At 39.4% G+C, this 22,952-nt stretch overlaps 1 protein-coding gene across 2 annotated transcripts; it reads right to left on the bottom strand.

The window, feature by feature from the left end:
• Window positions 1-38: 38 nt before the first annotated feature.
• Window positions 39-20,063, bottom strand: gca (grancalcin). 2 transcript variants are annotated; one of them, XM_050063105.1, is made up of 9 exons: window positions 19,913-20,063; window positions 15,679-15,736; window positions 15,464-15,642; window positions 14,191-14,260; window positions 10,612-10,655; window positions 10,188-10,335; window positions 7,591-7,704; window positions 7,275-7,333; window positions 39-1,621 (listed from the first exon to the last, which is right to left on the bottom strand). In XM_050063105.1, exons 1-9 carry the CDS (start codon window positions 19,934-19,936, stop codon window positions 1,595-1,597), a joined length of 723 nt encoding a protein of 240 aa, XP_049919062.1. In that variant the 5' UTR covers window positions 19,937-20,063; the 3' UTR covers window positions 39-1,594. The 2 variants fall into 2 exon arrangements, with proteins under 2 accessions (XP_049919062.1, XP_049919061.1); XM_050063104.1 differs by having other exon boundaries at window positions 15,464-15,736.
• Window positions 20,064-22,952: the final 2,889 nt, after the last annotated feature.

Genomic DNA, 22,952 nt, shown 5'->3' with positions numbered 1-22,952 from the left:
GGGGGGGCGCAATTGTATAAATTAATAAACAGAATGCATAATGATTAGAAAGTGTTTAATGTGAGTAACAAAATGTGGTCTTTACTACAACAGTGGGTGTGTGCCGAGGTTGATTTCACTGCATTGTTTACAAAACATGGCTGTGTTTGTACGAAAACATCCAAAACAAACAAGTTTACAACTGCAAAACTTCAGGCATATGAACATACTGTAGCTATAGGACAATATTTTTATATCTCACTATCATTAATAACAGGTATCAGTGTGGATTTATATCAGCTCACAGTCACTCTGGCTTGTTATCAAGCTAAAGGAACAGTTCACCCCTCAATAGATATTTCTCCTCTTACCTGTAGTGCTGTTTAACAGTCTAGATTGTTTTAGTGAGAGTTGCAGAGTGTTGGAGATATCAGCTGTACACATGTCTGCCTTCTCTCCAATATAATGGATGACACTCAGCTTGTGGTGCTTTGAAAAACTCATCACTAATGTCTCTTTACAGAATTCAGGACCTGGTTACTCAAGATAATCCACAGACCTTGTGAGCAGTTTCATGTAGGAGCTATTTTCTTTGTACTGAACTAAACCCACCAACTGTATCACCATACAGAGGGGAGCGTGCATCTACTTGTGGCTGAGATTAAGTTAAGCTAGCTAGTTCAGTAGAAAGAAAACAGCTTGTGGTGCTTTAAGTAGAGTTGCGTTGATTTGACTGAGTCCCATCTAGTTCCATTATATTGAAGAGAAGGCAGACATCTCCGTGGCCGTTATCTCCAACACTCTGCAACTCACACAAAATCTACACTGATAAACAGCACTACACATGAGAGGAAAAATGTGTATTTTGGGGCAAAATATCCCTTCAAACACCAAGCTAATATGCACCTATAAAAATATTACCATAAATAATGAGAAAAAAAAACCTAACTGTATTAAGTTCAGTGTAAATGCTGCTAACATTAAATCATTAATCATGATGCTGCTGTTACTAAGTTACATATAAATGTGTTTAATATATTAGTCCATACATTCACAGGTTATAATGGCACAGTAGGTGTCTCACAGGTAAGGACATCCTCATAGTATCAGTTCACTCATTTAGGACTTTCATTCCCAAATGAGAAAGCCAAAGCATAATATGCAAACTAGTTTAAGTTATCTGATTGAGTAATTCTATATTGTTCCACTGAGACTCTGTATTTTCAATTCTTTAAAGCCTCTGTGTATATTTCTGATGTGTTATCTGGCACTACTGTGCTGCAGTGTCTGCAGCTTTTATTTTGGAGGTCAGAAATCTACACGAGGGCTTTAAAGACACTGAGATGTAATATATTCCCCTCTAATATACTGTGTATATATATATATGTGTGTGTGTGTACAACCAATAGATCTTCAGCACATCCCTTTGTGACATACAAGACTAAAGCATTACAGCAAGCGTTAAAAGCCATGGGTACTTCCCTGTTGTGGCTCACGGCCGCTCAGTCTAATATACTGGCCTCCCTTTGCGTTCCTGTGAGGCAGTGATCCACAATCCACCACTGATTGGTTCCATAGGCGCACTGACCTCGTGGTGTGGGACAGACAGCAGAGCTCAGATGGCCATTGTGCACAGGATGAACTGTGAAGAGGAGGCACAGAGACAAAGAGTGAGTGTCAACCACAAAGCAGGTTTGTGAATCAGCCACAGGAGACGCTGAGCTGTTTCACATGCAGCTCAACTCCAACTGCAGCAAAATGAAACCGCTTGAAATAATGTCGTGACATGTCTGTATACTGCACAACACAAACATGTAGAGTAAAGCTACCTCCTTTTAATCAGGTGGAATCAGGGACTGCATGAAAATGATGAGGAGTAAATGTGTCATATAAAGTTAGACTAAAATACGCCTCAAGTTAAAATTCAATTGTATTGTCTCATAAAAGCGCACCTCTTCACCAACAGTTTGGGCAATTAAGACAGTTTACTGAATCTGGCTTGGACCATTAATATCTGCAAACCTCAGAAAAATAGATGAGTGGTGTCTAACACAGCTGTCTATCACGACTCGTGAACTGTGGTCAAACTGAAAGAGGCAGCGCTGATCAAATATGAATCAAGATTCTGTTACTGCATTCAAATATGGATGCATCAAACACACCTTCCCCCCCCAGCAGCACACAAGATCTATACAATTGGCACAGTTTCAAGGTGGGCACCCAACATTAGAGTCGCCAGTTCAGTATCTGACCAAATGTCTCCCCTCCTGTTCCCGAGTCCAAACCCTGCACTGAAAAGTCAGTATTTTGTCCTTATTCATCAGACACATGATCAAAATTCTCATGACCACAAGGAGAGATGTGTGACACCAGTCATGGTTTACTGAATCAGTGCTTTTAGAGGGACTTTTTGTCTGGCAGAAGTATCTATCCATAGTAAAGCAGCATATTCAGCAAATCATAGACTGTCTTGTTGAGTCTTATTTCCAACAGTCTGGTGTGTTTTGTGTTCCAATGCTCAGAGGAAAGATGGTGAAACTGTCTAAGGCAGTAGCTCAGGCTGGTAGAGGGAATTGCTTTGAAGGTTGGAAGATAGAATTTCTTTCCTCAGGTGATTAGTCAGTCTGTTTTGAAAGCTGATGTCTGAAGGAAAAAGTTCAAAGTTACATGGGACGCTAGCAAAGTGTCTCTGGACTGATAGCTCAGGCTGTTAGAGGACTGGTTGGAAATCCAGAGATTTGTGGTTCGGTCCTTATCGAGGCTCAGTAAATTTTAAAAGCTGCTGTCCAGAGGAGAGAGTGAAAGGCACCATGAAACACAGAGAAAGTGTGAGGTGGAATAGCTCAGGCTGTTAAAGAGCTGCTTGGAGATTCTAAGGTTGATGGTTTGATCCTTATCCAGGGCAGGTGAAATTTAAAGTCCAACGCCCAAATGAAAAGGTTAAATACGCTCGGAGAAAAGGTATGTGTGTAAGCAGCAGCTTAGCTCAGTGGTTAAGACTACTGGCCTTGGTGTAGGAGACTGAGGTTCAAATCTGGTCAGGTTGATGGTTTGATTCTTATCCAGGGCAGGTGAAATTTAAAGTCCAATGCCCAAATGAAAAGGTTAAATGCGCCCGGAGAAAAGATATGTGTAGCAGCAGGATAGCTCAGTGGGTAAGATTACTGGCCTTAGTGCGGGAGACTGGTGTTCAAATCTGGTCAGGTTGATGGTTTGATTCTTATCCAGGGCAGGTGAAATTTAAAGTCCAACGCCCAAATGAAAAGGTTAAATGCGCCCGGAGAAAAGATGATATGTATAGCAGCAGGATAGCTCAGTGGGTAAGACTACTGGCCTTAGTGCGGGAGACTGGGGTTCACATCCAATGCTACCATATGCATGTCATCGCACAGCAAGGGGGAGCCAGGACGCCAGGAAAAAGTGGGGATGTCATCATCATCCCCACATTAATTAACATTATTTGGGTAACAGGAAAGGTAGGGTATGCAGAAAGGTTAGGACTGGGGAACAGCAAAAGTACTGTATGACTATGCAGGAAGGTGGCTAGGACTGGGGAATAGGGTGGGTAGGTAGTAGAAAGGGAAGGTAGCTAGCTAGTTAGGAAAAGAAGGTAGGAAGGTGGTTGTATCTCATTTTGAATCTTGATTGATTGAGACTTAATTTAAATTCTTAACTTTTTTAAAGACTTTTTTCTTGATATTGATAATTTGTAAGTAATCAGGTAAAAGTCAGGATCTTGATTAAACTTAATTATGTTTATCTTGATAATCTTGATTAATTATGTTTATCTTGATAATCAAGATAAACATAATTAATCAAGATTATCAAGTTAATTAACTTAATTAACAAGATTCTCAAGTTAATAAACAAGAATCTTGATCAAGATTCTCAAGTAATTAAGTAATTAAGTTTATCTTGATTATCAAGATAAACATAATTAAGTTTAATCAAGATCCTGACTTTTACCTGAAGTAATTAAGTAATTAAGATAAACTTAATTACTTGAGAATCTTGATCAAGATTCTTTTACCTGATTAAACTTGATTTAAATCAATTACTTAGAAGTAGCTATAATCTTGATAGTAATCAAGATTCTGAGAATATTTTCTCTCTACAAAAAGAGGTACAATGAACCACCATCCTGCCTACCTAGCTACCTTCCCTTCCTTTTCTACAACCTACCCTCCCTGTTCCCCAGTCCTAGCCACCTTCCTGCATACCATACCTTTTCTGCTACCTACCCTCCCTGTTCCCCAGTCCTAGCCACCTTCCTGCATACCATACCTTTTCTATCACCCAGTCCTAGCCCCTTTCCTGTCTACCCTACCTTTCCTATTACCCAAATAATGTTAATCAATGTGGGGATGATGATGACATCCCCACTTTTTCCTGGCGTCCTGGCTCCCCCTTGCCGTGCGATGACATGCATATGGTAGCATTGGATGTGAACCCCAGTCTCCCGCACCAAGGCCAGTAGTCTAACCAACTGAGCTATCCTGCTGCTACACATGTCATCTTTTCTCCGGGCGCATTTGACCTTTTCATTTGGGCGTTGGACTTTAAATTTCACCTGCCCTGGATAAGAATCAAACTATCAACCTGACCAGATTTGAACCCCAGTCTCCCGCACCAAGGTCAGTAGTCTTACCCACTGAGCTATGCTGCTGCTACACATATCAACTTTTCTCCGGGCGCATTTAACCTTTTTATTTGGGCGTTGGACTTTAAATTTCACCTGCCCTGGATAAGAATCAAACCGACCAGATTTGAACCCCAGTCTCACACACCAAGGACAGTAGCCTTAACCACTGAGCTAAGCTGCGGCTTATACATATCATCTTTTCTCCGGGCGCATTTAACCTTTTTATTTGGGTGTTGGACTTTAAATTTCACCTGCCCTGGATAAGAGTCAAACCATCAACCTGACCAGATTTGAACCACAGTCTCCCACACCAAGGCCAGTAGTCTTAACCACTGAGCTAAGCTGCTGCTTACACATATACCTTTTCTCCGGGCGCATTTAACCTTTTTATTTGGGCGTTGGACTTTAAATTCCACCTGCTGGGACTGAGTAGGACGGAAGGTAGCTGGGACTGGATTATCGGGAAGGTAGCTAGGAAGAAAGTAAAGGTAGTACTAGGAAAGGTAGGGTAGGAAGATAGCTAGGACTGTGTAATAGGAAAGTCATTGTTTTGGTTTGTAATTTTGTAGAAATACAGAAATTTTGTAGAAAGTTAAAATAACTCCACTCATTTTGTTAAAGAGGTAAAAATGAAACAAAGTGTTAACTGTAATTATTTATAACATTTTAATGTTACTGCATAGTAACATTAAAATTAAAACTATTATACTTATTATAAAACTATTAAAACTATAAATATATATGTTACTGCATAGTAACATTATATTTTATGTTATGTTAAAAAAGTTATTTTCCTACCAACTAGACCTAACTTTATTTTCCTACCAACTAGACCTAACATTCCTATTACCCAGTTCTAGCCAACTAGCTACCTACCTTTCCAACCTACCCTCCCATATAACCCAGTCCTAGCCACCTTCCTGCCTACCCGACCTTTCCTATTCACCAGTCCTAGCCACCTTCCTGCATACCCTACCTTTCCTATTACCCAAATAATATTAATAAATGTGGGGATGATGATGACATCCCCACTTTATCCTGGCGTCCTGGCTCCCCCTTGCCGTGCGATGATGTGCATATGGTAGCACTGGATTTGAACCCCAGTCTCCTACACTAAGGCCAGTAGTCTAACCCACTGAGCTATCCTGCTGCTACACATATCATCGTTTCTCCGGGTGCTTTTAACCTTTTCATTTGGGTGTTGGATTTTAAATTTCAACTACCCTGGATAAGAATCAAATCATCAACCTGATCAGATTTGAACCCCAGTCTCCCGCACCAAGGCCAGTAGCCTTAACCACTGAGCTAAGCTGCTGCTATACATACAACTTTCTCTGGGCGCATTTAACCTTTTCATTTGGGCATGGGACTTTAAACTTCACCTGCCCTGGATAAGAATCAAACCATCAACCTTAGAATCTCTAAGCAGCTCTTTAACAGCCTGAGCTATTTCACCTCACTCTTCCATTGTGTTTCACGGAGCCGTTCACTCTCTCCGCTGGACAGCAGCTTTTAAAATTAACCTAGCCTTAATACGAATCGAACAAGCAAACTCAGGATTTCCAAGTCCTCTAAGAGCCTGAGCTATCAGTCCAGAGACACTTTGTCTGTATTTCTTAAAACTTAACTTTCTTCTTCAGACATCTGCTTTCAAAACAAACTGACTAACAGTCAGACTGAGAATTGAACTGTGAGCCTCTTAACAAACTGTTCCAAGGTTTACAAGACAAAAAGTTGCAGATTAAAACCAAAGTCAGGTGACATGGTATAAATAGTGTCCCCAAAGAACTAAAGACATGGTGGATGGTCAATGCATGGGCCTTTCACACTGTAGGTTTGACTGTTAACCTGAGCATTGTATGTCAAAAAAAAAAAAAACGTCATAAAATGTCTTAGTACAGTATGCTGAAAAAAGTCATAGTAAAGTATGTCATTAAAATTGTAATTAAAAACAGACTTCTTTTTTATTACATGTAGCTCACTCCTCCCCAGTGTTAAACGAGAGTTTGCTTCTACTGGTGGGCAGTGCTTGGTTATGGCTTGGTTGTTTTCATCATGGCTGAAAGGTCACAAACTTTCTCATTTTACAGCTAAACAGTACACTAAAATATGTTTCTGAAAACATTTGAGATGAGAATTTGAGAATCTTTATTGATATTTGATCAGTGCTGCCTGGTTAGACAGTTTGACTGCACTTCATGAGCAGTGAATGACATGTTAGTGTTCCACTTTGACGCAAGGTAAAAGTTGACGGAGGAGCCGATGTTCCCTTGTAAACCAAAAAAAACATGCAAGTAATTGAGGAAAAAAAGCCCAGTCTTCAGCAGGGAAAGCCTCAGATGATGGTGGTAAAAGCAGGTTAATGATAACATTGTGTAGATGAGCATGTGAAACTAAACTGCAGAAATGCAGACCCACACAAACACCCCGACAATGTCTGTGGGGCCCCTGGGAGTGGTGACGCTCCTGTTGAGAAACACTACACTACAAGGAGGATGAGGAACATGATTTTTTTTCAAATATCTGTCTTAAGTTACCAACCACAGCAATAAATGAGAAATGTTAATAAATAAAGCTAAAACATCTTCAAGGTCCAGCCACAAACTGCAAACTCCCGATGGAGTGGGCGCTCCAAAGAGACATCAGAACTTACATCATCATACTGGAAGTTGACCGATCCCTGATGCATGGTATCTCTCCGTCTGAAGTTGTCTGCAAGATGAGGAGTAAACCATCACTGTTTGAATAAAGCTTACTTGATAACAATGTCACACAGATTTGTGCACTGAGCAAATCACAATGTCACAGCACTTCAGAGATAACACAAGGATTACAGGTGGAACGAACCTTAATGCAATTTCACTGTCAGTCAGTCCATATTTAAAGCATGCATCTGCACACGAGCGGCTGTTCACTGAACGTGTCGGGTCATTTCCGTCAAACACACATGCTGTGTCTGTATCTCCTACCTGTGAGAGCTCGCAGTTTGACACAGCAGGCCACGTAGTCATCAAAGAAGATTCTCCCTCCTTTGTTGTAGCGCTTGATGATTGTGGTCAGAGCCTGAGGACTGATGCGGTAGCCTGATATAGGAGGGAAAAATGTCAGACTTATCTTTTTGTCATTTCAACAGTGTCCATGAGAGATACCAATGTTTCAAAAGAGCTCCTTAACATAACAATAAAGCCCCAAACATATACAAAACTTCACTTTGTCTGCATTTGCTACATCTTTGCTGGCATTATATTTTATGAGCATGATGTGTCACATTGAGTGAATACATCTCACATTAATTCTCTCATTCGACTGCAAACAAGCTTCACACTGCTCCCTCTATATTCACTTGTTCTCTCAGCCTGCAAAACAGGAGCTATATTCAAATTCTATGCAAACTAAGTTCACTGAGTTTCTTTAAGTTTGCATATAAAACATGAATGGCAGACAAAACTACTATTTACATCTTTCATTGGACTTCATCCGCAAGAAAATCTGGGCCTGTATTTATCAAACATCTTAGAGTAGGATAGAAATCCTCACTGGCCAAAAGGCCTTAAAGTGACAAAGTGTGGTCCTACTTTTACTATTTGTTTTTTGGTTTTTTTTCAGTTGTATGTACATTTATTTTATTAAGCCTCATGAATGGTTTGCCAGTGTTTTACAGCCAAGATAACTTAGCCAATTCACTGATTGCCTACATACATTAAGTCTCCACTTAATAATAAAATTGGATTAATTATGTGATTTTTTAATATTTTTATTATCTAATACTCTAAATTGCAACTGTCAATAAACTACAAGACATCATCAAAATTTCTACTTTGCAGCTGAGTGTAAATCAGTAAACCTATACTCTTCCCAGGAGTCCTTGTTCTGGCTGTTAGCCTGTGCGAGAAGCATCATAAATAACTCATGTTCTACTCTGAGGTAAGGGACATATTCCTCCCAGGTTAACTTAAAGGACTAATTCTAAGATGCTTCGTAGATACACGTCCTCAACTTTAGTTACTTTGACGCTGCGTTTCACCTGAAATGTATGAAACAAATACTTGAGTGTTCATTTTCATGCCATGGGGTCCAGTTTTGTAGTAAAGTTGAACAACATTAATTGCAATATGTTTGCATTTTATTTGTTAACACTTGGGATGAGTTGCAAGGATTTTGAGTCATAAAGCATTGTGTACTTAAAGTAGGCTTATGCACAGAATTCTGCATACCATGTAGAGCTAGACTAGCAGATCTACTTGACATATTTACATTTTCCACCTGTATAATGATAGACATATATGTCTAGATATGTTTAGAAATATAATCCCTTACATACTGTAGTTTCTCTACTAACGAGCACTGACAAGATGATTTTTAAATGGTACAACATCCCACTAAGTATGTATCTTGGTCACATTATCAAGGTTTTTTTTTTGTTTGTGTTATGTGCTTATATAAAAAGAAATAAGATGAGCAAATAACTCTTATCAGATTTCCTAAACAAAAATATTAACATGTTTGTGCCTGCAACTAAAATTTTTAATTTCCTTTTGTGGCAAAAATATGAAGACATTTTAAACAGTTTCTGAGAAAAGGCCATTTATTTTGTCATACTATATTTAGGCTTTGAGCACATGGGACTGTTTCTCTACATATTTCATTATATTTTATGAATAAACTGTAGTTTCATGTGCCCAAACACTAAACATAGTATGACAAGAAAATTAGTGTATCTCAGAGACTACAAGGAGCATAATAAAGTATTCAGTATCTATGAAGTTGTAAGAAGTTAAATATCAAAGATATGCACACGTGCAGTGTAAAAAATTATTTCATGAGGAAAACACTTGATAAAACAAGTTTAACATTTTCAAAAATCGTGATTTTGACGACTGATAACTGTCATTTCTCATGTGATCAAAAAGTTTCAAAAGTTGTTCTGTTAGATAGTACGTCTGTACCCGAATTTAAGATTATAAATCAATCGGAGCAAATGTTTAAGCATTTTTCCTTATCATACTAAATAAAGTCTTTGGGCACAAATAATAATGTCAGCATGAAAAATCCAGAATTGATTGAGCTATGATAACATGCAAATTGTCTTTAGTGTTTGTTTCATGAAGTGTTTTTAGGAAACACGATGGCATTTTACATCATAAAATTTCATGCCATAAACTTTTTTTTGTGGCAACTGATGTCCTTTAGTAATTCTTAAGTAAAATCCACTAACCAAAATGCAGTAGATGAAACTAAATGACACATACTTTACATGCCTTCGTAATGCCACATCTAATAACCTGACAGACAGTTTGGAGGAATATATCTAAGAATATGGAGCGTATGTCGCAATGAGTGTAACACAAGTGTAACGTTTTCCTCTGTTGAACTGTGGATGATAATATGAAGAAGTGATCAAGACTGATCAAAAGGATAATAAGTGAGAGACAGATCACACCAATCAGCACATATTAAATGACTTATATCAAGTCCAATTAAGTGTCATTAAGCACTGTGACAACCATTAGATGTGTTATCACCACCACATTAAATATCCATCATGTTAAACTGTTGAGACTCTCACCCATAGAGTTGACAGCCTGACTCATCTCGTGAGGTTCGACGGTCCCACTCCTGTCCTGGTCGAACATCATGAAGTTCTGCTTCCAGCCATTCAGAGCTGTGAACAGCTCCTTGAACTCATTGAAGCCCATCTTACCTGTAAAGTCCCTCTGCAGACAGCCTGGTTAAGCTTGAATAACTGCTGCTGACCCACAAGAATAATTACAGCAAGGTGTGATTGGAATGAAGACAGCAGCTGGTTAACCCTGTTCAAGGTTCAACACCACACCTACTGTCAGACATTTCAACAATTACTATGAATGGACAGGGTAAAACAGGAGCTGGTGATGGACACATTATGGCAACAATCAGCCAGAGTCTCATGTCCAGCTCTGACTGACACAGACATTTATTCCAAGTTAACCCTGACAGTACAGAAAGGATACATCCAGCATTGCAATCATGACCCTGCACGTCTCCAGGCTGAATGCTGTGAAGGTAATAAAACATGTAAAGAATTAGTTGAGTCATGTTTAACAACCCTCGCATTTTACATCACTACTACTATGATGGTCCCAGTCTAAACTTTAGTAATTGAAAGGAACAACACATGAGCTAAATGTCCACAAACTGTAGCTGCACAACCAGCTTTTACACCTGAGGGCATCTTAACAAAGCACTCTGAGGCTGGAGGCTGACAGGCTGTTAGTTGAAGCCCATACCCAAATTAAGAGCAATTAACAAAGCTAATATGTGAGATGTTGGATGCAGTCTACATTGCTTCAAAGTCACCAAGACCTGCTCATAACCAGCTGACTGCTGCAGGCCACTGTAGGGTTTTGGAATAAATAAGATCTTGAATGTAAAAGCATATTATGTCCCACACACATCACTGTGTAGATAATGATCCGAAGCCTGTTCCATAAAGCACGCTAACATGGGATTAAAATCCAAATCCTGCCTTGAATGAACCCAACAAATCAATCCACGCTAAAGCGGTGATTTCAAGTTCATGCAGTCAGACTAATTCAACACATAAAGGTTTCAAATATTTAAGACAATTACGTGTGCACACTGTTCTTAAGCAGCCCAAGTAGTTGAACATGGATCACACTGATACACCATGGAAACAGCAGTGGTTAAGAGACAGAAGTGATGTTCACAACTATCACGCAGGACTTACTTTAAGAGACGGATGAAGACTTCAAACATCTTACAATCAAAAAAATCTAATGCAGCACCCAGAGAGAAAGGCTGGCAAGAAACTGCTGATCAATTGAATGCATAAGTGGCGACTAAGTTAAAATATTATACAAAATGTTTGATCCAACCTAGTTCAATTTTGGGCACATTACATTCAAACAGTAAGAACAGAAAACTTGTAGATTATTTAAATATCTTATACAAGAACACTGGTAACTGATTTCAACAAATTAAAGTTTTTTATTTGGGTTGGGGGGCACTTTCAACACGATCAACTTGAGTGAGGAGGAAAGAACGTGGCTGCAGGTGCAATTGCACTGTTAACTATTTATGTAGCTATTATAATTCTGCAGGGGTAATTTAAATTTAAATTTATTTTATGTGGCATAACCCAACATTTTAATATCACACACACCAATTAAACACATATGTAGGTTTATATACAAACATTTATATTAGTACAATTTATTAAATGTATTTACTTAAGATGATTTTTCTATAAACTTTCATTTTTTTGACTGATAGTGTTTAATAAAAGTAAAATAATATTGCAGCACGCCACAAAGTTAGTGGTAAAGTCATCGCCTTCCTGTCGGGGAGGAACTGTGGTTAAGCAACAGTGTGACGGTTAGACTGCCCCGGACCAGGTTAGTTTCCCAGCATAAGTAACCCCAGGAAATGACCTTGCACTATGTTGGATTTGCTTCACGGAACTGAATCACCTGTAAATGAGTCAAACTGAGTCCAAAAAAAGCCTGGCTTATTTGGTAAACCTGCTTTATGGAACAGGCCCTGGTTTCCTGGCCTTTTATTAAACCTCAGAAGATACAGTCAATACAGGTTAAACTCACTTCATATCTGTGACATTTCCTGTCACTCACCAACAGCTGTTATGATTTTCGCTCCACTCTACCAGGTACCCAGGGTAGTCCAGAGCTTAGTAAAACAGAACAGACTACAGCTTCATTATTTTGTCTCCTCGGGAGAGTTCCGATTGAAAAACATAGTGTAAGCAACGAGTACAATTACTATTTTATATTCTGTATCTGTTGTCGTGTTCTACTGTATTTTCAATCGTCCATGTCTGTGTTTAATGTGCTCTTTGTAATTTTTCTAACCTTTGGACAACGATACCATATTTGGCGATATTACAAAGTCTGCCATAATACAATGTCAATGCAATGCGATTCAGGGACCTGCGATCTATATAAGACGATAATAAATGTCCATTTAACATAATCGGTTACAGAGGAAGCTGCCACCTCTTTCTTTTTTACTTTTGGCCATAAAAGATGAAAACAACACGAACAAATGCAGTAAAGTTCACTTTAAATTGACTCCACAAACACATACAAAACAGTACATGGGATAAGTTAACTTTCGGGGCTTTAAGACAGAAATTATAAATGCTTATTATTAGCTTAGGCATTGCACAAATTAGCCTAGCAGCCAGCAGACTTTTTTCCTCTACTCACAGCTTAACAAATGACAGGTGGCGTTATCATTTTCTTGCTCACTGTTGGTTAAAGTCACTGTACGTTGGAATTTCAGCCTGCATGTGCAATTTTTTAGCCGAACACTGTTGAGACAGAGCCGCAAATACTAGCGAAGTTAGTCATGTCTTATCTCATAACGGCACTGTTTACATACACAATGTGCTCTGTCCGTTGACCTGTATTTTCTCCATGATGGACAATATTTTCACACTGCTGATTTACTCCCAGGTAAGTAATGTTATCCTCGTCGTCTTTCTCTGCTGCTTGCCGACTGCCTGATGCTGTTTGACAGTGACCCTGAATATAGATCAATGTTTTCACTTTGCATCGATGACACTGGATCGTTGATCACTGAATCAATATTTCGCTACAGACTGATGCATCGTTACACCCCTACTTGTACTAGTGTGCTGTCTTTGCCAGGTCTCCCTCACAAGGGGATTTTAATGTTAAGGGACTTTCTAATTAAGTAAAGGCTAAATAAATATATGATTGCTGAGGTAATGAGGATCCAGTCTGCTCAACAAGAAATCAACAATCAAATCCAAGAACACCAGAGACGGTATGCACAACTCTCCATGACTGTTTCTTCAACCCAAAAATGTTTGGTTTAACAGCTCATTAAGTTTTCAAGTAACTGAGTAAATAAGACTAGCCTGATTGGTGCCATATGTAGAACACTTAAAGACTGGAGATTTTTTTGGCTAATCAGAAGAAAAAAAAAATCACAGTATGGACTTGAAGATGGTGTTTGATGTTATAATTTTACTTCTAATTATATTATAAAGTATCTGTCCATCTCAACCTGTGCCTGCTGCTCCTGTATACTGTGGAGTACTTTATTTCACACTCACTGACACAGACTTGTCAGGTGTCAACCAAAACCTGCAACAAGCCCACGCTGACTTCCCCTCGTTCACTTCCCCTCCAGAGGAATCAGTTTGAACAATAGTGTAGACTGTTTCACAGAAGTGACTTGCAGATGGTGGTAGTGTTCATACTGAAAGTGCACACATTACCTTCTATTAATAGGAGTTTGAATGTTGTAACTTTGGTGAAACAGGGTCAAGCCTTATGTACTAACCAGCATGCATTGTGTAGTTGCTTGAACCAGCATCACTTGATATAAGCAACCGTTTTGTGTTTTCCGTCCTGTGTTTTAACACCCTTTAACTTTGATCCCAACGCCCCAGCTGTGCATTTGTTTTATGCATGATTAAAACACCTGACTGAAACATACAATTAAGCACTGGAAAGAACTCATGAGAGTGGTATAATTGAGGAGTCAGTCATCCTCCTTTGTGGAAGGGAGAGTCGGTAACTTACGTGTGTAGCTGCCAGAGAAACCAGACTGGGTCAGACACCTCTGAAGCTCCTCCGCATCGACCTCACCGTCCTGCACAGAGCAGGAAGTGATATTCAGTCATGTGTGACTCTCACAGGAATAAAAAACTTTCTGAGGAGACTGGCCTGCTGGTCAAGTGTGAAGTGATGTCACCCATGTAGCTGTGTATGCTACCACTAAAGTGATGTTTAAACTACGCTGAGTCAAAGTGTGGAAAACAGCAAGACAGAAACAGAAGAAGTGTCAAGAAGTAAAGTGGTCTCCGTTAAGTCATCGTAAATAATATCCACTTAACACCAGGCTCACCCTGGGCACAGGAAGGGCCATGAAGCGTGCCGCTGCCTTCTTTCAGCACCTATCCCAACCAAGTAGGCTGTTCATACAGCACGTGATCTGCAGCGATAGTTTCGGTGTCCGGTTTAGTCTTTCTATGAGTGAATTTTTAAAGAAGTCACACTAATCTGAACAATATAACACATATATGATTGATGTAAATGATCTGATTCTTATTAATTACAGAATATGCATCCCATGCTTACTTATTCCACATTTTTATCAGTTGTGTCTAAACAGAGCGTGAGAGATTATGTGCAAACAAACAGAAAGAGAAAGAACTCTACATGTGGTTAGAGAAGAGCAGGGAAGAAGAGCAGCACGGAGAAATGCACTTCTGGTGTGAACAGCCACGGGACTGCTCACGCAACAACTGAATTATCCGTCTCTTCTGTGTCTGATGTGACCCTGGCGTAAGGCTGGAAGCATTTGTATGGAAGATTTAAAATGCTGATGTGCAAACAAATCAAAAAGTGTGTTTGTATGTGCAATGGAAAAATATTTATTCAGTTATCAAAGACAAAAAAATTCATAACTGCCCTATTTATTATGACATGGTAAATGCATACATAAAAATGGAAATACATAACAATGTGTAATGTATCGCTTTTTATTTAAGTATTTCTAAATCTCCCATACAACCAAAGACTTATTTTCCACTGCAGAATCAGTGTATTTGCACTGCTGACATGTAAGACATTTGAAGCAGAGGGGAATCAAGTAAAGACAGAGCCCAACTGTCTCTCAACCATGTCGTTACTGAACTGATTCATGAACAAGAGAATTTCTTGATCTTGCCCAAACATGAAATGTGAAGGTTAATACAAGCCTGCATTGAAAAGCGTGGGCTTTATAAAGGTCACATGAACAATGTGTACACTGCATTCATAGGAAACCAAAAGTTGGTTTCTCCACACTCACCTGGCCTGCTATGGCTGTGAAGTAACCCCACATTGGATCATTGGCAGCTGGGGGTGCGGCGCCGAATGTGCCTGGATAGCCTCCTCCATAGGGGGCATATCCTCCCTGGGGTGGTGCGCCTCCCATCGGCCCACCCATTTGCCCAGGCATTGGACCTCCCATCGGGCCTCCCATTGGGCCTCCCATTGGGCCTCCCATTGGGCCTCCCATTGGACCTCCCATGGGCGGCATCCCCTGACCTGGCATTCCTGGCATAGGACCCCCATACTGAGGCTAAACAGATGAGAGAGGAGAGCAGGGATGGTATGTTAAAGACACTCAGAGGGAGATCAGGTGGTGTGTCAAAATGTAAAGAATGATGTCATTTTTCTCTTGTGAAATCAACATGTTCAAACTTGGTCTCAGCAGCAGATACACACTTTATATACTGTGGAAATGTATGACCGTGGATGAAACTAAAATACCAGGTCTGACTACACACACACACACACACTAACCACACCGCAGAAGGAAACCAGGGAAACTGTATGTACCTGTTGACCCCCACAGATGTTACGCTTTTATTGTCAACACAGTTGTTTGGGAATATGTTACACATGCCCTTCTCTCTGTTACAGCATGCAAGCTTTTGATTCAATAACTGGCGGGTATTCTTAATCATGTCACGGTGTGCATGAAGCTGAGGTGACCCTGTCACCTTCGAGATCTTCTATTAGCTGACTCAATGCTTGCTTAAATAGGGGCAATAGTCAATATTCTATAACACTGAGGCACACTTAGAATTTGTTAAGGGTTAATTTCAACTTCTTCACACAAAGCTTACACAGCCTACTCTTTACTGAGAAGTGTCAGACCATTCATAAGGGATGCACCACCTAAATAAGGCATTACAATATGCAGTGTGCCCAGTAGCTCAGTGGGTAAGGTGGGCATCCAATGTACGAACTCAATGTCCTTGCAGCAGCAGCTGTCGGTTCAATTCCAGCCTACAACCCTCTCTCTCGCTCCCCCTTTCATGCTTACTCTATACTGTTAAATAATAATTTAGTGAAGATGAGCTACTCACTCTCAAAGCCACAAAACAGAGAAGTAGATCTTGGGATGTTTGTTTTTACACCCAAATGAGCTTTATTCTATTGTTTCTTCAAGTTTTAAACAGAAAATGACCCATACACAGAGTGTGTTTACATGGACATGAATAACCTGTTGGTGGTCTGGTTTTTGGAGTGTCCTGTTCATAAGTGTGTGTGAGCATGTAAACATCATATCCCCATTTCCGAAACCTGAATAAGTCCTTATCTTGTTTATGACAAACATGAATATGCTATCTGGAGTACTCCAATAAAAACCAGGACACAGTTCCATGTATACACCTTATCCTGGGTATTAAGAGCTGCTGACGACCTGCACAGGTGCAGCTTCAGCCAAGTTATGTAACAGAAACACAAACAATGTCTGCAGTGAAAGGATATCACTTCTGAAGCGATAAATAAACAGAGTTTAATCTTTTGAAAATTAGATGGGCTGGGCATCTTCATCCACTGCTCCCCTGTCCTACACAATGGCAGTGACAGTGACAGAAGTAGCACAGCTGCCTTTAGGATAGTTTTATCTCAGGACATAGCGTGTGTTGAGACAGAGAGAGAGATCAGACAGCTGTTGGAGATCAGGGGAGAAATTTCCAGTTAAGTTGTCATGTCATGGTGACAGCAATAAATGTATAGTGTTTTGTAATATTTACTTTCACCCTGTTTTAGTAAACATCACGGGCACCTGCACAAATAGGCTGCAGTCATCAGTAACCGGGTTACAAGTATTCTTCATGTATATGGGGACTATTTTTTCACCTACAGTGACGTCACGCGCTACCCACAGTTAAAGGCAAATTATATACCACTGTGTTGGAGGCGCAAACCAATGAATATCATATAAGATCATAGTTTCCTTGGTGCAAACAAAGTGGTGATGTATTTGAAAGAGAGGGTTGGGTGAGAAACTTAGCAGGTAACAAAACCAGTCGTTCATTAGGAGTCAGATTAATGCTTTTCTCACAAGTAGTCACCTAATTGAGCTCCTTATTGTGCGAAATCATAAAAGCAGGTAGGCTAATGTTGTATCTATAATGTATTATAGGCTACAGTATATTTTTATAGGTCAGTAGAATCATTTTACTGCTCCAGTCAACTGGCGGCCTTTCATGAATTCATTCATGATTCAACCAAACATCACCAGAGAATATGTATTCAGTCCACAAAGCTTTAACTTATGTTTACTGCTCGAGCTAAGAAATGTAATCGGATGACATTAAACAGAAAAGCAATTAAAAACGCAAACAATCACTACATCAAATGGTTACCTTGCACCTCCAGTGTTTGTTTGTACCTCCAATAACATGGTGGCTAATGCATGTATGTGTGTGTGTACGAAGGAATGATTTCTCTGTGTTCTTTATGGTTCTGTCATGGATTTGTCAATTCTTATAAAGTTACTCATCCTAACCTGGAGTGTGTGGAAAAATGCAAGGAAAGAAACAAAAACAGATGGACTAGCTTCCAAGACTTGGGAAAACAGCTGAGAGGTGGGTTAGCTTCATGTTTAGCAGGCCCATCTGTGGGCTAGCAGTTAGCCGGTCCCTCAGACAAGGCCTCAACGTCGCCGGTCTGTGTTCTCATGAGCAGCACGGTGCTCCATCTTGATATTTTGGTTCAGTTTAGGTTGTTGGTGGCTGAATCACCAAAAAATATACAGGCTGGTCTTCCACAAAAGTCCATAAGTTGGAAAGGTGTGTAGCAGGAGAGTCAGCACTGCCAATTCCGCAGTACCCACACACCTGAACCTCGTCACATCATTAGGTGACTCCAGTGGATGTGTGTGCACGTCACACTGATGACCTTTTATCAACCCACAGCCTAACCACACCTCATTGGTATTACCCAATGAAAACAAGTCCACCATGTTTCAGAAAACGCATAAGTAAAAATGAGGAGCCATAATCCCCCTGAAACTTGTGAGAAAACCATATCCTGCATATAATCATAACCGGGTTAAGCCTCTTAAACAGGTCATCTATAACACTGTAACACATATTTTGTCAACAATAAGGTCAGTGATGTGTCAGTGTATTTTAATATTATACATTTAATCTATCCAACAAACCACTTCTTGAAAAAATAGAAATAATCTTTCTGATACCTGTGTATTCTGTATCCTGGGTATCAGAAACAATTATTTGTTTTATGAATGCATTTATGTAAAATTCCTCTGGACTGATGTTGAATATGTTTATGATATATTATGTGGAAACAAGATTAATCTACAGAAAAAAATATACTTTTTATTTTAGGGGAAATTGATCTGAACAGAGGGCATGTCTTTATTTCAACTCCTCTCATTTTATAGGGTAAGTTTTATATCAATACAACATTACCACTTCAATGGTATGGCACTGAACTTTGAGACATTAAAAGAACTTACAAATCAGAAAGCCACTAGGACAATGGTCGTTTACAATGCCTTGAAAATCTCTTTTTGATTTAAAATATATAATTAAAAATACATTTTTGAGGCACTGTTAATGTACCACTGCTGTTCCACTTGCGTTCTTTGATATTAATTGTATTCCTTTGTGCTTTTGTATCCTTTTATGGTAACTGAATAAAGGACGTTATGGAGAAAGTGTCATCTTTAACTATTTTCCCCAATTCATTGTCTATGGAGCAGTACAGAACTTATAATTGATCAAATCACCAGTTTTTAACATGAGGGGAGAGTTGTTCATGCTTACAAACATTTTAGTCCATAACAATAACATGTACCAATGTTAAAAATGAGTTTAGGACCATTTTTAAGCTGCATTGACTGCACTCGGGCCTGATTGAACAGCAGTAATTACAGGTGACTCTTCACACAGTAGGATAAAATTAGATTCAGGTGTGTCTATGGTCCCTGTAATCAATTAACTTACAGGGGTAGCGCAATTACCCATAGCTAAACGTTTGAGTATACAAGGAGAGTGTTTTGCAAGCAATACATTTAACTAGTTATATCATAGTTTAAGATATAGTCTACAGGCTTTTAACAAGAGTTTTATAAGCATATTAGTGAAGGACACGCCCCCTTACCTGGGCTCATAAGAACGTGTAATAGGCTAAAGGTAAATGCTGGTTCTGCTTAGTCCTGTGGAATATTGAGGAATTTACATAGCGGAAGACATTTTCAGCATATTAACGATAATATTGAGGTGCCAATATAGCTTAAAACTGCCAAAATAAGATGAATAGACCGCCCTTTTGCGGTTCACATATATATGGATAAGTACCCTGCTACAGGAAGACCAGGAAATCTTTAACAGAACATCTTGTGACATCGGAAATTGTCTGTAAAAGGAGCCCCAGGCCTGCTTTTCTGCTAATATGCCTCGTTTATCACTATAAAATTATGTTTACTCACCCCGCCGTATCCTGGATACGCCATTTTATCAAGCAAGTCAAACTGTCACAAGTTTAATATCTGTAAAGTGTGATTGACGCCGTGCTGGACGGTTGTAACTTCAGTTACGCCTCAACAGTTGCTACATCATATCCGAGCTGCCGGAAGTTGTCGAAGTGGGTTGACTGATGGCGCAGATAGCCAATGGGTGAGGAGAATGAGGAACAGACCCGCCTACCTCGTTTAAGTGCTGCTTTTAGGTGCTCCTCGTAAATTCAATCTCTAAAACGACAGTCAAAATGTTGGGGTGCAAATACTTAAAAGTTAGAAAATATATAAAGACGAGCAATTACAAAAAGACCAAATCGTCAAAGCTGTTGAATAATTAACGCAAACTGCCCCCTGAATGTCATTCTTTGGTAACTTGAGTTACATTCTCTGTCGCCATAAAAATCAAAAATCTCGATTTCCCCGGTGTCTTTAAACTTCTCATGTAAGTATTTCCAATGCTCTTTCCTTTTGATGTTATCTGTGTTAAAATCGTATTTATGGCCTTTGGGTGGCGCACGTAGACAGTAAAAAGGTTTGTAATCCGAATTATGGCATGTCTCTTGCTTCACTAAGCTGAAGATCCACTCTCAACATGTTTGTAAAGCTTTTCCATTTTTGGAAAAATGTTTGGCTGTCCTGCATGGCTTCATATCACCACTAGATGGCGGCTTTGTAACTTTTGCTCTATAAACAAAAACTGAACTGTATTTTATTTCTATGACTTGGATAAATGCAGATTAAACAGCAGCAGTAACGACTTAAAGTGCTTTAGAAATACCTCACACATACAAAAACACAGTGGAGAGGCAAAGGAAGTGGAATAAAATTAGATAAAATGAAGCAAATTTTACTTTTTAGCTACCAAATACAGGAAATATCACACTCTCTCTTCATCTATCACTTGTCTGCTTTATCAATCTTGAAGAATCTTGAACACAAATATGTAATGCTCAAAAAGCATGTACCATATGATGTCAAAGACAGTCGACCATGACATAAATATATCAGAAGTTACAAGGTGAGAAGACGGTTAGAGAAGCCACATGTGCACTGTATTTCACCCTTCAGTGAAACTCAGGGGAAATGAATCATGAATTCAACAGAAAAGTAGTGCATCTGGTTATTTGGAAAGCAGTTGGAGAAAAATGTGGGTAGAGAAATGTGCAGAGGATGCCACAACTTCCTGTTGCCACATCAGAAAGGGCAAAGTGAGGTCACACAATGGCAGTTATGAAGGTAATGTAATACTCATGATAACAGATGTGAGACATTGTAGGAATAATGACAAGTTTTTGTGAGATACCTACATAGATTTACTGTGAATTTGAAGTCACATGATAGCATAACTTTAAGTGCAATAATGTAAAATGACAGATTTCCCAGAAGTCCCTGTCTTCAAAACAAGCGATGAGATAAATAAAGTTTTCATTCACATTTAAAAATCTGCAGACTTTTGCTACATTGCTTATCAAAACTATGATGAAGGTCCCTTGTACATGCAAACTGCACACAAGAAGAACGTATTCAGGTGTAACCCAGGCCTGATGGAGGTCTGGGGTTACTATGGTAACGTGATAGTGTTCTCATGGTACTTATGTTGCAGATTGTAGACCATAGCAGTGGACAAAAAGCATCTAAAATACTTTTGTCAAATGGCCTCGGCGGAATAAATGCCATACATTTTTTGAATCCAGTAGATGGTGGTAAAGTTCATTTGTGACAAAAAGCCAACTGCAGATATACAATGACTCCATATCACATCCACATTCAGGGGTACCAGTAGTTCTCTGGGGCGGCCGACACATGGAGAGTCATATGGAAAACAGTTGTTATGAGGCACTCAGTGGTTTCACAGGAGGACCGGTCACACCGCAACAAATGTAACGACGCCTTTACCCGAGTATATTAATTCTATGCTACTTTACACTGACACTTAAGACACAAATATTTTACTTTTTTACACCTTTATATTTATCTGACATCTGTAGTTACTTCACAGATTAAGGTTTTACGTATAAATATACTTTGTGGGGACACTCATGAAATGAGGGAGTTTGGGGGTCCTCCATCAATCACTTCATTTCCTGCATTCTAGTGAATCTTTATGCACCAATGTGTTCGTTATCTGCATCAAACAATGATGTTAATGTCTTTCATGTTGTCAAAATAAAAGTCCTCTGCTACTTACGTGTTTTTACTGGGGAGGGGGGGCTAATGCACATGTCCTAAATCCCGAAGTCTTCACATCTGCACCTATGAATAAGATGATAAAATACAACACATTGTTACAGATTAAACTGGTGGTTTCCACCCTTTTTGTCTTGTGATTCCTTCACAAAAAACCTGTGTAGTGTCACGTTTCAGATGTCTATCACTTGTAAGTAGTTCCACCAGAGAGTTTGATTTCCTGTAAATAATTGTTTCAGGTCCACAGAGGTTTAAAAAAACCGACACAGAAAAAAGTCAGTGTGGCAGATACTGTACTTAAAGTATATTTTACTTGTAAGCGAGAGCATTTTACATTGTTATTTTCATACTTTTACTAAAATAGAGGATTGAGTAATAAATCAGAAACCACAGTGTTCCATCAAGAGGCACTTCTATACGATTGTCTTACAAGCTGGCCAACAGAGATAGCTTTTTCTTGGAAATATGCCGACCCCTCGTTGGTAAAAGGAAGACTACCTTCAACAGAACTCTCTTATAAGCCACCTCTCACTGCACTGGAAAATAGGAGACAACTACATCACAGATATCTGCTCTTCCAGTTAAACTGTTTGTAAGTGGAGCTCTCAGTGACAGGTACTTTCACATTGTTGCACTGGCACTTTAAAACGTCTGAGTACTCGTACCAGTACCACCACTTGATAACAGTAGTGTGTCTAATATAAAAGACAGTGTGGAGGTCAGCTGCTGCTCCAGTGCATTACGCTCATACGCACAGTGCTATAAGATGTTAATAGAAACATCACTGATCCATTTCTAACACCAGTAACTTCCTCACAGTTCT

The sequence above is a fragment of the Epinephelus moara genome, chromosome 15, assembly GCF_006386435.1.
Source record: "Epinephelus moara isolate mb chromosome 15, YSFRI_EMoa_1.0, whole genome shotgun sequence".
Lineage (NCBI taxonomy): Eukaryota > Metazoa > Chordata > Actinopteri > Perciformes > Serranidae > Epinephelus > Epinephelus moara.
The sequence above is the reverse complement of the archived record's forward strand: the minus strand, read 5'-3'. Positions and strand labels throughout refer to the sequence as shown.